The sequence below is a fragment of the Eptatretus burgeri genome, chromosome 5 (genome assembly GCF_056783735.1).
Source record: "Eptatretus burgeri isolate ZD-2024b chromosome 5, Ebu_testis_v1, whole genome shotgun sequence".
In the NCBI taxonomy this organism is placed as follows: domain Eukaryota; kingdom Metazoa; phylum Chordata; class Myxini; order Myxiniformes; family Myxinidae; genus Eptatretus; species Eptatretus burgeri.
Window position 1 is genome coordinate 76,930,297 of NC_140965.1, and position 15,068 is coordinate 76,945,364.

General features: G+C 41.0%; 1 protein-coding gene and 1 long non-coding RNA gene across 2 annotated transcripts in view; both read left to right on the plus strand.

Annotated features, from left to right (window-relative positions):
- The first annotated feature begins 10,526 nt into the window (after window positions 1-10,526).
- LOC147026738 (uncharacterized) lies at window positions 10,527-12,145 on the plus strand. The gene is made up of 3 exons (XR_015058489.1): window positions 10,527-10,828; window positions 11,496-11,610; window positions 12,135-12,145. It is a non-coding gene; the product is annotated as an uncharacterized LOC147026738 (long non-coding RNA).
- A 2,099-nt stretch (window positions 12,146-14,244) lies between these two features.
- The window catches only part of LOC147026739 (uncharacterized), a 120,662-nt gene continuing 119,838 nt past the window's right edge, over window positions 14,245-15,068 (plus strand). Inside the window, exon 1 of the mRNA XM_085883586.1 lies at window positions 14,245-14,378. Within this exon, the coding sequence (XP_085739712.1) occupies window positions 14,245-14,378 (134 nt within the window). The remainder of the gene's footprint in view (window positions 14,379-15,068) is intronic.

Sequence of the window (15,068 nt, forward strand, 5' to 3'; positions counted from 1 at the left end):
AACTCTCCAACAAATTCACATTCGTGTTATTGTCTGCAATGTTTACGGTATTTACTTGTGTTTCATCTCATTGTCATTTAGATTTCTATTTTGTGGTAGCAGAGGTTGTTTATTTTAATTAAACGCGATACTGAGAATTGTATATCATATCATTTAGTGGTCGTGTACTGTAAAACACGATCACTATTGTACCTCACAACATCACAGCTTAAGCTTGCCTGGTAGTGTCATTCAGAAGAAGCGTGATGTATCATCTCACAGTAAAATTGATTAAATACAGGACAAAAGACAGGAGGGGCAATTGCCACCCCACTCTGACATCTCTGCACACATACATACACTCAATATCATGTGATATATGCACATACGTACGTAAGAATGCACATACATACAGTACATACATACATACATAGACACATACATATTGTTATGGTTTTGGAAACGTTCTCTTGGGGGAGAGCAGACACGGACACGTAGGAGAACTGAGGATGAGTTATTTATTTAGTTTATGTGTAGGTTGACCCTTTGCCTCTTTTCTAAGGGTTTCAGGTGGCATGCATTGAGGTTAATTTGTGCTTTCCCAGTGTGATGTCTTCCTTCCCACCATCTTACTACTTTCAATCTTTCCTCCATTACCCCCACTGGACGGTTCTAACAATCCCCCCCCCCTGCTACTTTCAACAATGCCTCCTTAACCCCATTGGTCCGTTTGAACCCATTGCTACCTTCAATATTCCCTCCTTTACAGTTATCGGTTTGTTCCAACAATCCCCCCTCTGCTCCTTTCAACAATCTCTCCGTTACCTCATCGGTCCACCCCCCCTCCTCTTTTCAACAATCCTTCCTTTGCTCCATCAGTTCATCTGCATCACTTTCCTTTGCCACTGCATTTGTGCATTGTTTAATTGGGCACATTTGGTCCATCTGTAGCCATTAATTATTTGGCCCGGTCGGGTAACCTTCATCACATGGGACTGTGTCCCTTCTCACGTGCATATTTGTGGCACAAAGTGCAACCCTTTTCCCATACATGCTGGGGTGCAGCATATCTTGCAGGAAGGATACAGTGGCGCACTTTATGATTAATGTGAGGGAGGGGCGAGAGGGTGCCCACAATGTCTTTCGTGTGCCAAGGGTGTGGTGGGGGCTGTGGTGAAAATTTCCCTCAAACAGTGGCATTTCCACAAGCTGTGTTGTGGACATGCCCACATCGGAAGCGCACCAATGAGGAGACTTGCACGAGCCAATACTGGAAGAAAGCCAGATCCAGAGAGGAGAAGAAGCTTGAGGAGCTGGCTCTCGTCGACACCAAATGCTTGTGTGGCAAGGGGCAGAGGTGTGCGCAGAGTGTTTGAAGAGAGGGAGGAAGCCAATAGTGTGAAGCAGGGCAGTATAAAAAGTTCAGAACGTGACTTGGTTCTCACGGAGCTGCTGGACACATGGAGCCTTGCCTTCAGGACTTCAGAAATGAAGTGCACTGCTTACCGTCACATATCTTGCATACTGGAGAGGAGTTGCCTGCTTGTTCTAGTCACCTCAGAAACACAGCTGCACCACCCAGCGTCACTCCATCACCCATCTTCCCCATCCTTTCCCCTCCATTCCCCAGTATATTTGGGCTGGCACATCCCCTTGGGTTGCATGAGGTGAGGGAAGGAGTCAACCTCCCACTTGGTACTTTCTTTCCTTTTCTTAGAAATTTCTTCTTGTTTTCTTCTTTTCCCCTGATTGAATGATGGCCAAGTCTTTTGTGTAAATAAACGTGTAAGAGAAAGACTATGTGTTACAGTTAAATCTGCTCTTTTGTGCCTTTTACTTTCTTGCCTGTAAATACTCACTTTTAAATGATTGCCTGCTTGTGTTGGTGTAAATATATAATTGTTGGTTGTTATTTCCAATCGTTCTCAGTTGTCCCTTCCTTCATTGGTCCAACACAGTGTATAAGTATAGTTACACGGGAAGTTGTACACCACCTAATTTACTCTGTTAACGGTGCTGTACCTATCTGTTCCGCTTGGCAGAAGATCACAAGGTGCGGCACCGAGGGCGTGGCCTCTAGTTAGGTTGCCATGCCAATAGAAAAGTATCGTGGAAACATTGAAGCGTAACCCTGATAGGCTGGTAGTGTCAGTGAAGCGGCTATGACTGTGTAAGAACTGCAGCCCATTAGACCACAGAATTACAGTATCTATGGTCGGCGGCCTCAGGACTGGTTATTTGGGAGAAACTCGAGTGCTCTCATGGCAAACCTCGAACCCTGCGTCATAACAATACATTATATATATATTTGACCCCTCCCATGCTCCTCTAGCCAAAGTTGCTGCATAATATTGACTGCTTTTGACGTTTGCACGAGGTACATGCTTGAGAGCCTCGTTGGTATGCATTGCTGTCTACGCTATCACTGATGATTCTCCAACAAGTGATTAAACCAGTCCGGTAGCTGAGGGGAGTGAATAGCATTGGGATTGTCGAGTGTGTATTATGTGTGAACGTGTTTATACTTTTCGACGCTTTAGACTGCTGAGACCCCTTCAACTGTTGAAGACCCTTTAAGACCCCCCAAGACCCCGATGACCCAGATAATGCAAAAGACCCAAAACACCCAAAAGACTCAGATGACCAAAAAGTCTCCAAGGACCGAAAAGACCTCAAAGTCCTGAAGACCCCAAAAGGACCCAAAATACTCCAAAGACCCTTTAGACCCATTAGACCCCTTACACCCTTCAGACAGATTGGGTAGCTTAGACCCTTGACCATTTAAACAACTTGGACCTTACAAATAAATTTCAAATATACATAATATCACCAATATTGCAAATAATTTTTTCAAAATAAATGTTTGTACCGTATTAGGATTGGGGTAAATCATGACAACACAGCAAATCTGTGATGTAAATCTCTGCAACGACGTGTGGAGAGGCGAGCACAACGAGCCATTCCATGCTCGTACATAATATGATTGATAGATACATACATACTCACATATAATATGTAATGCAAACATACATCCATACAAACGCACATATAATATGTAATACATACATAGATACATACATACATTCATACATCCAAACATACATACATACATACTAACATATAATATGTAATACATTCATAGATACATACATACATACATACATACATCCAAACATACATACATACATACTCACATAAAATATGTAATACATTCATAGATACATACATACATACATACATACATACATACATACATACATCCAAACATACATACATACATACTCGCATATAATATGTAATGCATACATAGATAGATAGATACTAGCCTGGTGTTTGCGTAGTGGTTAGGGTAGTGGCTTGGGATCCTAAAGGTCCTGAGTTCAAGCCCCGTTGGCCGCTTGAATTAATACACACCAGGAGGTTGACTCAGCCTGCCATTCTTCCGAGGTCGGCGAAGTGAGTACCAGTGTACTGGGCCCGGTGTATGCCCCGGTTAGAATAGGTGTACCATATCCCTGTGTCTTAAGAGGCGACCAGGGTTGCGTCAGGAAGGGCATCCGGCATAAAACCTGTGCCAAATCATTATGCGGATCATAACGGATGATCCACTGTGGCGACCCCTAACGGGAGCAGCCGAAAGAAGAAGAAGAAGAAGAAGAAGAAGACGTATATAGATACATACATACATACACTCACATATATGTCATACATTCATACATACTCACATATAATATGTAATACATACATACATATACAATATGTAATACATACATACATACATATATAATATGTAATACATACATACACACATTTAATATGAAATATATACATACATACATATAATATGTAATACATACATGCACAAGTACATACTCACATTTAATATGTAATATATATATATATATATATATATATATATATATATATATATATATATATATATATGTATATATATATATATATATACATACACACACATGCATACATATAATATGTAATACATACATACACACATACATTCTCACTTATAATATGTAATATATACATACACATTACATTATTATAATATGTAATATATACATTACATATAATATGTAATATATACATACACACATATAATATGTAATACATACATACAGAAATACATACTCATATATAATATGTAATACATACATACACACATTTAATATGAAATATATACATACATACATATAATATGTAATGCATACATGCACAAGTTCATACTCACATTTAATATCTAATATATATATATATATATATATATATATATATATATATATATATATATATATATATATATATATATATACATATATCATATAATATGTAATACATAAATACACACATACATTCTCACTTGTAATATGTAATATATACATACACATTACATTATTATAATATGTAATATATACATACACATATAATATGTAATACATACATACAGAAATACATACTCACATATAATATGTAATACATACATACACACATATAATATGTAATACATTCATAGATACATACAGTGGTGCAACCCTACATAATATGTAATACATACATACACACATATAATATGTAACACAGAACATACATACACACTCACATATAATATGTAATATATACATACATACATATAATATGTAATACATACATACACACATTCATACTCACATATAATATTGTTATGGCTGTGGAAATTCGCAATACACCATAAAGGTTCCTTAGCTTAGCTATGCCGGTAAGTGAGTGTTCAGATTGGTCCCCACCGTTGTTTAAAGGGATATCTTCGTGTTCACCAGGCTGCGACTCTTTGAGATAGCCGTTTTTCTTTATCTATCGGTATTTTGAGCCACCATTGCAACAAACGGCCACGCAAACAACAACCGCCACCAACTACGCCACAACGCCCACCACGCTCACACCACCCCCACAACAATCACCACCATCTTCGCCACTATGCCCGCTTCCGAACGCCATCCTCCGCGGACCATGGTAAGACGGTTTCCGCGTCGGAAACCGTCCGAGAAGGATTGGCAGAACAAAAGCTCTTGTGAAGCCTGTGGGGTTTTTCCCGCCTATTTTCCCCGCGCTTGGTGTGAAGGGAAGGGGGAGAGCAGCTCACTGCCGATTGGTGGATGCACGGCGTGAGGCGGTGGGGTTGAGGGAACATCCCTTTTCGGGAACCTTCTTGAAGGGAGGCGGAGCCGAAAACGGGGAGAAGCGAAGGGCGGAGCCCCGCGCTGTATAAGGCGGACTGCACGCGGGGCTCGCGCTCTCTTGGTGGTCGGGGTGGAGTGCTTCTCTCTTGGCGGTCGAGGTCAAGTCCTTTTTTGTCTAGGTCGTCGACGTCATCCTCTCTGTCGGGGTCGTGCTGGATCTCAATCTCTCTCTTTGTCGTCGGGGTGGCCTTCGTCGTTCTTTGTCGTCGAGGTCGAGTTTGCTCTCCCTCCCTCTCGTCTTGGCGTTGAGCGACCTGTCGGTGAAGGCGCAAGTCCGGACGACGCCTCGGAGACGCAGACGGGAGGCGCAGCCTTGCCGGCAGTGTGGTGCGAACCTGCGCGTCTGGCGAGGAGTGCCGGAGAGAGCTCGCCGACCGTCGCACCATGAGGGTGCAGGTAACCAGCGTCGGTCTCATGGGCCCATTCGGTCATCCATGGCCCACGGCCTTAAAGGTTTACGAACCCCGTCTACCCCCTTGCCTAAGAGGGGGTCATTTCTTTTATTTTGTATGACTGCTGTGGTGCCGTGTCTCCATAAGTAAACCTGTGTAAGTGACTGTGCTGGTAAATAATAATTGTAGTCGGTTGTATTGCTTTCTATTTGCCTTGCTTGTAAATTGCATGACTGCCCTTGCTTGTGTTGTGTGTGTAAAACGTGTGCTCTATAATAAATGTCCTTGTGTGCAACGTATCCCGTTCGTCGCCTCCTCCTTTCACCACATTGAAAGTGCCATCTTGCATCGTGGAATGAGTAGTGGGTTTTGAATGCCCGGTAAAGAGAATCGGAACCGTCGAGGTCGGCGATAACACCACTCGTTTATCCCTGTAGCACAGAACAAATCGCTTAAGTGGTTCGTGTCCTAAGCCGACCTGTGGCGTGGTGCAACCCTTCGGTAGGTTACCCGCGCAGATATTTATGTATATCGACATTCGGCGATTCACCCTATTTCACGCGGGTGGAATGCGGACTGGGTTGTGGTGAGGTTAAACCCCCACCCGTGACTGGCTCCTGGCGGTAGTTCCAGGAGGGTCACGACTGAATTGTCCGTCCGGTGGGCGACGCGGCTGCCGTTAGAGGTACGCGGCCGATCGCACGCCAGACGGGCCAGAATTTGTAACAATATGTAATATATACATACATACATATAATATGTAATACATACATACACACATTCATAGTCACATATAATATGTAATACATACATACACACATACATACTCACATATAATATGTAATACATACATACACACATTCATAGTCACATATAATATGTAATACATACATACACACATATAATATGTAATACATACATACACATTACACACATATAATATGTAATATATACATACACACATATAATATGTAATACATACATACACATTACACACATATAATATGTAATATATACATACACACATACATACTCACATATAATATGTAATACATACATACACACAAACATACTCACATTTATTATGCAATACATACATACACACATATAATATGTAATACATACATACACATTACACACATATAGTATGTAATATATACATACACACATACATACTCACATATAATATGTAATATATACATACACACATATAAAATGTAATATATACATACACACATACATACTCACATATAATATATAATACATACATACACACAAACATACATTTAATATGAAATATATATATATATATATATATATATATATATATATATTTATATATATATATATATATATATATATATATATATACACATACATACATACAAACATACGTTGTATTTTTATTCCATTGTGAGCGAGCATTATAAAGTTTATACTGCTTTGATGGTACTGCTTTGATTAATTCTTGCTTTGATGGTAATAATAGCTGTATGTTTCAGAACATGGAATGAGCACCTGTGAAAAGGGAAAATATTTCAAAGTTGGAAGTCCACGTGTTAAGCATCTTCCATCTACCTGTAAAACATGTTGAAATTCCATTATATTTGTTGTGAAGCAACAATACTTCTGATAGAGCATCAAGATGTCTACATTCAGTTGTGAATGTTTCAATGATTAAGAACCAACGCTGGACAGGTCGCCATTCCATTGGAGGGGCACAGGAATTTTTAATGAGCAGCCATGGGAATTGAACCACTCCACAACCGAGCTGCTTGGCACCGTCATGGTTATCTTGAATTTCCTGGGACACGGTGACAAATTTATGGCAGGGAAAGTGTTTTTTCACCAGATGTCGCAAAGTTATCTGCAAAACTTTATCTTCTTTCTTGAGAGACCTGTTCAAAATTACGAAAGACACCAATCATTTAGGTTGGACTGTTTAGCATTTTCATCTCAACCATTGGCTCATGATGCTCATGATCCAGGTTCAAATACTACATTGATTTGTTCATCATCAACATCGATATCATCATCATCATCAACATCCATTCTCGATGCAAAGTGTTGTTGCTGCCGAAGCAATTGGAGGTTACAGTTCTGGTTGGGTCACCACTCCAACTCAGGAAGGCAACGCAGGAATTTCTAATTTGTTCAGGGCTGCAGCGATAGCTCGTCGACCCTTTACAAAGAACACCATGGGTTCTTTAACATCATCAACTAATGCCGGCAGACGGGATGCCCAGTTTATAGTCCATCCGAGGTACGGCTTCCACATTTATGAATCACCTTGCCTGTTAAACACCGGAATGACAGTTTATAACCGGGTTGGGATTCAAACCCTGGCTAAACAGCTTAGAGCCGAGCGTGCGAACCTCAAGGTCTCGGCCATCCTGCCAGCCCTCATCTTCACATGTTGTTGTAAATTTACATTGTAGTACACTGATATGTACTAATGTCTTTATCCTGCATGTGATTCATTTAAAGCTTCACTGTGAGCCATCAATCAATGTAAACAACAAAATAAACACGAATGGTATACAAGTATGAAAATGAGGGTTTAAAGTAGGCCTTGCTCAAAAACATGCACTTTATCTTGAAGACTTAATTACACGGTAATGCAAAGCTAGTCCAAACAATATGCACGCACCTTGGCTTTCGTGCCAAACATGCATGCTTATACAAGAAGCTGATGTTTCTGCGAATTCCTGGCTTTAGTAGCAAAACAAAATCAGCTGAAGAGTATGAAGAACTTGCCTGGGAAACGCGTTCTGTGTGAACTACATAAAGTGGAAAGTTACCAGGATGCAGGTTCAGCAGAATCCTTCATTTATAGCCCACAAGTAAAAATAAACATTTTTCTTTTTTTTTAATGTAAAAACATTGAGGGATGAAATCTCAAAAAAACAACAACAACCAAACAAGGTAGGAATGACAGCACATTACGATGCCGCAGTACGACACCACAATCATCTTAAGCATTACCATCGCAACTTCGTTTGACATTGTTCCATCACAATCCCACAACAAAAGTAAAATGTATAGTGGTTAACAACCGTCTTGAATGATATTGAACAGGCTAAGGATATTGGTTGGACAGGCAGGAAAAAAAAGAGGATGAATGAGTGGAGGTGAGCAGTGAGTCTGGATTTTGTGAGTCTCACCAGCAGAGAGATACTGGCAGACTGTTCACCATGCAGAAACCTGCAGGGAGGACAGAGCACAGAAAGGGCAGAGGGTGCAAGACCGTAAATAAGGTCATAGAAGACAGACCACCAACCTGTTTATGATGGGAAAGTAATAAGCCCAGAGACTTGGCTTCATTGTGGGAGAAATCAATGATTTTACTGGAATCAAGGCGTTGTCCATGGCGTCAAGCTGAACAAGATCTGAGGCAGAGGTGCCAGGCCAAAGTGGAGAACAGTACTTCATCGAGCTGTGGATGAAGGCCTTGTAAGTACAGAACTATATATAGAAATTCAGATGTTCCAAGGAAAACACTTGCATGATGGAGGATGTTCAATCGGCAGCTGACTTTGGAGACCAACTTGGATATGTGGTTTGCCCAAGAAGAAAGATCATGACTGATGGTGAGGTCCCAAAATTGTGAGTGACTTCTTAAAGAGTGTTGTTAAAAACTCAGTCAACTCTTCATGAGATGAGCTGCACGTCTGCTCAGTCTGATGCCCGCCAATCATTAATAAAAATGCCTGCTTCTATGATCAAACGAATACTCAATATTGTGGCAAACCCACCATCAGGCTACATAAACACCACCAAAGTCACCGAAAATTAACCTTTAATGATAAAACACCCCCATCCCTCCCAATTCCCAATGCCCTCTAGGACACTTTAGTGCACTATGTACATTCAGATCCCAAGTTATCCAAGCAGCTTGCTTTTTGAGCGGATACCTTCAGGCAAGCGACGCTGTTTTGTTTTCTGGTAACTACTGAGCTCACTTGAAAAAGCAATATTTTGCATAGTTTATGTTGTATCGTTTTCACAGCTATTGAAGATAATATAAAGTAATCAATTGAATAAGGAATTTAATTGTTTTGGGGGATAACTCAAACAAACTATTTTCTTTTGCAATTCTTAGCCCCATCATGTGTTTAAAGTGATGAGCATTATTTAAGTGGTCAAAACATTTGTTCGACTGGATTGAGTTGAAATAAATTCGCTGATGGTACAATGGAGAATTGTAACCTTCTTCAGGTCTGACATGATGGCTTCGAGGTACGCACACTACCCTCGAAGCTGTATTCCTCCTGCATTTTAATCTCGGCCAAACTATAAACTCTCATCTTGGTGTTTCGCAGGAAGGGTGATTCATCAATGTGTGTGCCGCCCCTCGGATGGAAGTTACACTGGGCATTCCATCAACTGCATTAGTTGGTGTATGCTTGAAATCGCACAGTATCCTTCGCAAAGAGTAGGTGAGCTATTGCCGGCACCCTAGCCAAATTCTAAATTCCTGTCCCAACCCACAGAGGGCTTTGGAGACCAACTTGCATTCTTCGGATAGAACTTCACATTTTCCGGTGAAGTTCTATCCGAAGAAGGATTGCACATCAGCAGCACGGCCGTGCTCTCAGCCAATGATGCTGCCCCGCAGCCTTGTGCTGCATATCAAATAAGAAGATCTTCCTCAAAGTATCGATAACATGATTCATGTCATTGTTGGCAATGGATGGTATTCCTTATTATTACAATCCTCAATTAATTAACTGTTGGAACCAAATATAAGAATCGGTTTGCAATGGGATCAGCATAACCATGGATACAAAGTTTATTCAGGTCATAAAAGCTTAAATATAGCTGTGTATTCCCAAGAGTTATTCCAACCTAATTTTACTTTCCAAAAGCAAAGAGAAACGGCAACAGCATGTCTGAATTGCTCGCTCGTATTGCATATCAATGTGGGACACCTTTTTTTTTTCTCTCAAGCTCAAAGAGAGTCAGGAGGTAAGAGGGCCCGTGTGTCCATGTATACGAGTGCCCCTATGCACGTCTCCTTACATGGGCAAGAGCAGCAACAACGAAACTCCTGCGTTTGGATAGCGTGCGTGGCAAAACGAGCCAGGAGCCAAGAGACCGGACATCACTCAGGGCCCGTCCCAAGTGTGGGGGACGTCGCTTTCGATCTCCGCCGGTGTCCCGTTTGCCTAATCCAACCGGCCAAAGCTTTTTGAGCACACGTGAAGACGTACATGACATAAGGTGAAGCCCGGTCAGCCAAGCGGCCAGAGCGAAGGTTCGATTTCCTGTGAGGCTGTTGTTGAACACTGTTCAGCAGTGCGTATGTCCTCTCCATTAACAGGAGGCAAATTGGTTCCATTTGCGAATTAAGATGCTAATTTTATGCGACGAGTGGATAGCACTCCATGGAGTACTTTTTTCTTTTTTGCACCATCTTGATGCCAATGTTGCCTTTCCACAATGTTCTGAGTTCTCTTTACAATGCTTTACATGTTCAGAAAAGTCTTGGCTCATTTTTGGAGGAATGCAAGCAGAAGTATTAGAGATTTGAGAGCTGCATTTATGGCTCGAAGCCTCGTTTTCCGGTGAAGTTCTATCCGAAGAAGGACAAGCCAATAATTCATTTTCACCAAGGCGGAATACCAAAGCAAGCAGTTCACGGTCTCAAGGATAGGATTGCTGTGATTGACTAAGCTATGGACAGATGTGAAGCAAGTAATTCCTTGAGCTTGAGTTCTCGTTATTCATTTTTGTTTACTCGGGAATTCTTAAGTAAGGGAAATTCTATAACACGAAGTTGGTAATTGTTTTGGTAACATTGTCGTGATTGTCGTTGCCATGATTCAATTATATATTTTTTCCAAGTTATGTTTTCCCTGGCTCCCTCTCTCCCTTTGAACCAAAACAGCGAGTCGGCTTTGGAGCTACATGCTCAGAAAGTGATCGAGCTACCTGTAACGCTTCAAGGAATCGAAGATCTTTGACGCTGGAAGGCCAAAGTCATCAGAAATCTTCTCTGTTTGGTGTGAAACAAACTTTGTAATTGTGATATTGAATGTTCAACAACAACAAAAAATTGTGATTACAAATTGATCTGACAAAATTTGGTTGGGCAACGTTAGTCCCCACATATTATGTGAGCTCAATTATCTTACTTGCTTTACATGTTGATGTTATCCCAGAAAACTGCCAGAGAACAATGAAAGCTAAGTAATTGCCAGTTAACATTTGAATGAATCCTTTGTTTACTTAACTTGTGCGATTTCAGTAAAATGTTTTATTTTTGGCCAAAAACAATTGGCCAATCGATAAGATCAATATCACCCATCTCAAAACCATCATGTTTTAGTTTACTTAAAGGATCTGGTTCATAAAGGATCGCTTATAACTGTTATGGTTTTATCTAGAAATAGAATGTTATAGAATCATCAAATTCTCTCATTAAATATACCTGCACATGACCACCCTCGATTGTGAACAGTTGTCATACTCATCGCTAAAACCCACCAATAGCTTTTTGAATGTGCTCCTGTGGAATGACCTGCAGACAGCATCGGTGATCCTCAGTTGAAGTTCGCTGATGCTGGCAGGGACAGGCTTTTCCACGGTACGACCCTTGTCTTGAGGTGGTCTCACATATAACGGTGAATAATTTGTGTGAGGTCGGGTGTGGGGATAATATTGGTTGTGCGATTGGTTCACCAAGGCCTATGCAGCATCCAGGAATTACTGATAGAGGATGCTTTGAACAGCAGTGGGAAAATATGAGGGGGAGGAGTGGGGGCATCCTGCTGAAGGATTACCCTTCTTTGCAGTCCTGTGACAGCTCTAAGCTATGGAAGGAAGAATGACTGTGGAATGTTTAGTTAGTTTTCTCCTGTCACTGTGGGTTCAGTGAAGAAGAACGGCCTGAGGATGAGGCCCCGCGCACAGAGCACCAAGAATTGACTTTGCGGGAGTAACGCTCCTCTCTTTTGTTTTCATGGGGATTCACCTGCTCTGAAATCTTGCAGTTATGACAGATTACCTTTCTGCTTGCTACATATCAGATGAAATGTGGCCTCATTAGAAAACAGATTATTAAGAAACCCTGTCATCTTGTTCAATCTCATCATGGGTACCACAAGAAGAAAGACGTGAGGCACAATTTTGCTCTTTTTCCCTGACCTTGCATTACTAAACAGATACCTGTGGGGTCACCTTAAAAAGATAAAACATCTTAAAACACCTTTCAATACAAATTTAAAAAGCCTATCGGCATCAATAAACCTCAACAGAGGATATCACAGACTATGCTATAGAAGCATCCCTAATGACTGAGTTTGTGATTGAGGGTGACCACATGGAGGTGGGTTTCAGGTGACAATTTGATGATTCTGTGCCCTTAAGTAAACACATTAATAAAATTAGAAATTTACCTATTTTTTTCACTAACAATAATGGATACCTTTCACAATTTATCACTGTACAAGATTAAAACATCTTTTCAGCTTGACGCCATGGAAACCAAGGCCTTCGAATTATCGGAATGTCCTTTGATGAAGCTCACTCTGGGCCTATCTCTTTCTCATTGCAGACAGGTCGGCGATCTCTCCATCTTCTACCACCTCCATTCTGGTTTTGGACCCTCGGCCCTTTCCATGTTTTGTCCCCTCCCCACGTTTCTGCAGGGCACAGCTCTCCCCAAGTTTCCAGTTTTCCTTTGCACTTCTGTGATTAACAGCTTGTGGCTGTCTCCATTTGGTCTGCCAGTCTGGTCTGGTCTGCCAGTACGCCTATTCTGGTGAAACTCCCAAAAATCCAGACTCACAGCTGCTCACCTCCACTCATTCCTTCCTCTTTTTTCCCCCCACCTGTGAAACCAACTTCTTCAGTCTCTTCAATTTAATTCTTCCTTCCAAGGCTTCAGGACAGCTGCTCACCACCATCTCAGATCATCCCCCATCCACCCCCATGATCTTTAATTACCCCCATTAACCTTACACAAGCCCACCTCTTTCTGAGTTTCAGTTTTTCCTTTCACTTGTGTGATTAAGAGTTTGCGGCTGTGTCCATCTTGACCACTAACTATGTCTGCACCTTGCTCTTATTCTTCCCCACGTCCATTATTTCTCCAAGTTTCTCTCCAATTTGTCCTTTAACCCTGCTGTTTGTGTACCCCATCACCACCACCTCTCTTTCTGCTGCTATTTGTTCCGTTTCATCCTGATCTGTTCTGTGTTCTAGTTCATCCATGAGCCTCGACACTATACAAAAAAAACCTCGTCAAATCCAAAACATCAATATGTTTTCTTTCTCTGTTGTGTTCTGCTTTCAATACCTAACAGTTAACATTATCATTTGGTGATTCAATCTCGGTCATTCAGTATATCAACGTTTTCTCAGCCAGAAACACATGCCAATGTCTGAATGTTATTAATTTTACCAATTTATATGTTTCATACATTTACTTAGCTTTGCAGTAATGGTGAACTATAAGTAGTGTAATTTTTGTTTTAGGAGAGTAATTCAGTACATTGTGGTACATTTGCTGTATTTGATCACATTCACATATTAGACTCCACTGGAATGCTGTTTGGACATTATGTTGCTTTAACATTGGAAAGGAGTTCCGATACGTCATGTTGAAACATAACTGTTTGGATGTGTGTTCCTGAATGGCAGATGCCCTTTGCCTCGAGTTTCCTCTCAGGTGTTGTAGCCAGTCATGGACCATCCTGGGAAGCACTTCTAGTTGCCAAGGTGGATCCACAGGCCTGGAAGAACCATCAGGATACATGAGCAGAGACAGGTAAAGCAAAGAGCAAGTTATTTGGAACAATTTTTTTTTCCAAAAATACATTTTGTTTCTCGTTTTGATTTGCGGTGTGTGTATATGTTTGGCTTTGATCATTGGGTTAAAAGTTTTAATTTTGGTTAAAAATTTTAAACTTTCAGAATTTCACTTTGCCACTTTGAACATATTGTTGGACCAAAATTGAGGAACAATGTTCCCTGCACTTCTCTGCTGCCAGCTACGATTGCTAGCGATATTCAGAAAAGGGTGGTTTGGCTAAGTCAGATAGAGCTCGGCAAGAAGTAAAATTAAAGCGGATGATTGTGTTGGTAGGATGTGACACAAAGGTTGCTTCTTATAGTCATCAGTACTTCGGTCTGGGGCCCTGGACCAGTTCTACGGACCTGATCCTACCTGCTCCACAAAGTGGTGTTGGAGTTCTGGTCCCCTTCTGTGAACATATTTGGCATCTGTTGTGGTACTTGACATAACAGTTGCTCATTTACAGTCGTCAGCACCTAAACCTCACACTTTACTGCAGTGCCCTGCAATAACAGGCTAAGTTAAACAAAACACAATCAGGTGAACAAATGATCCTAAGTTGTGAAAAATATTGAGTACTTTTCAATATTATATCTGACAAAGGTCGTAGAAATGAAGACTGCAGTCTTAAAAATAACTATCAAGTTGCCTGTGCCCACACAA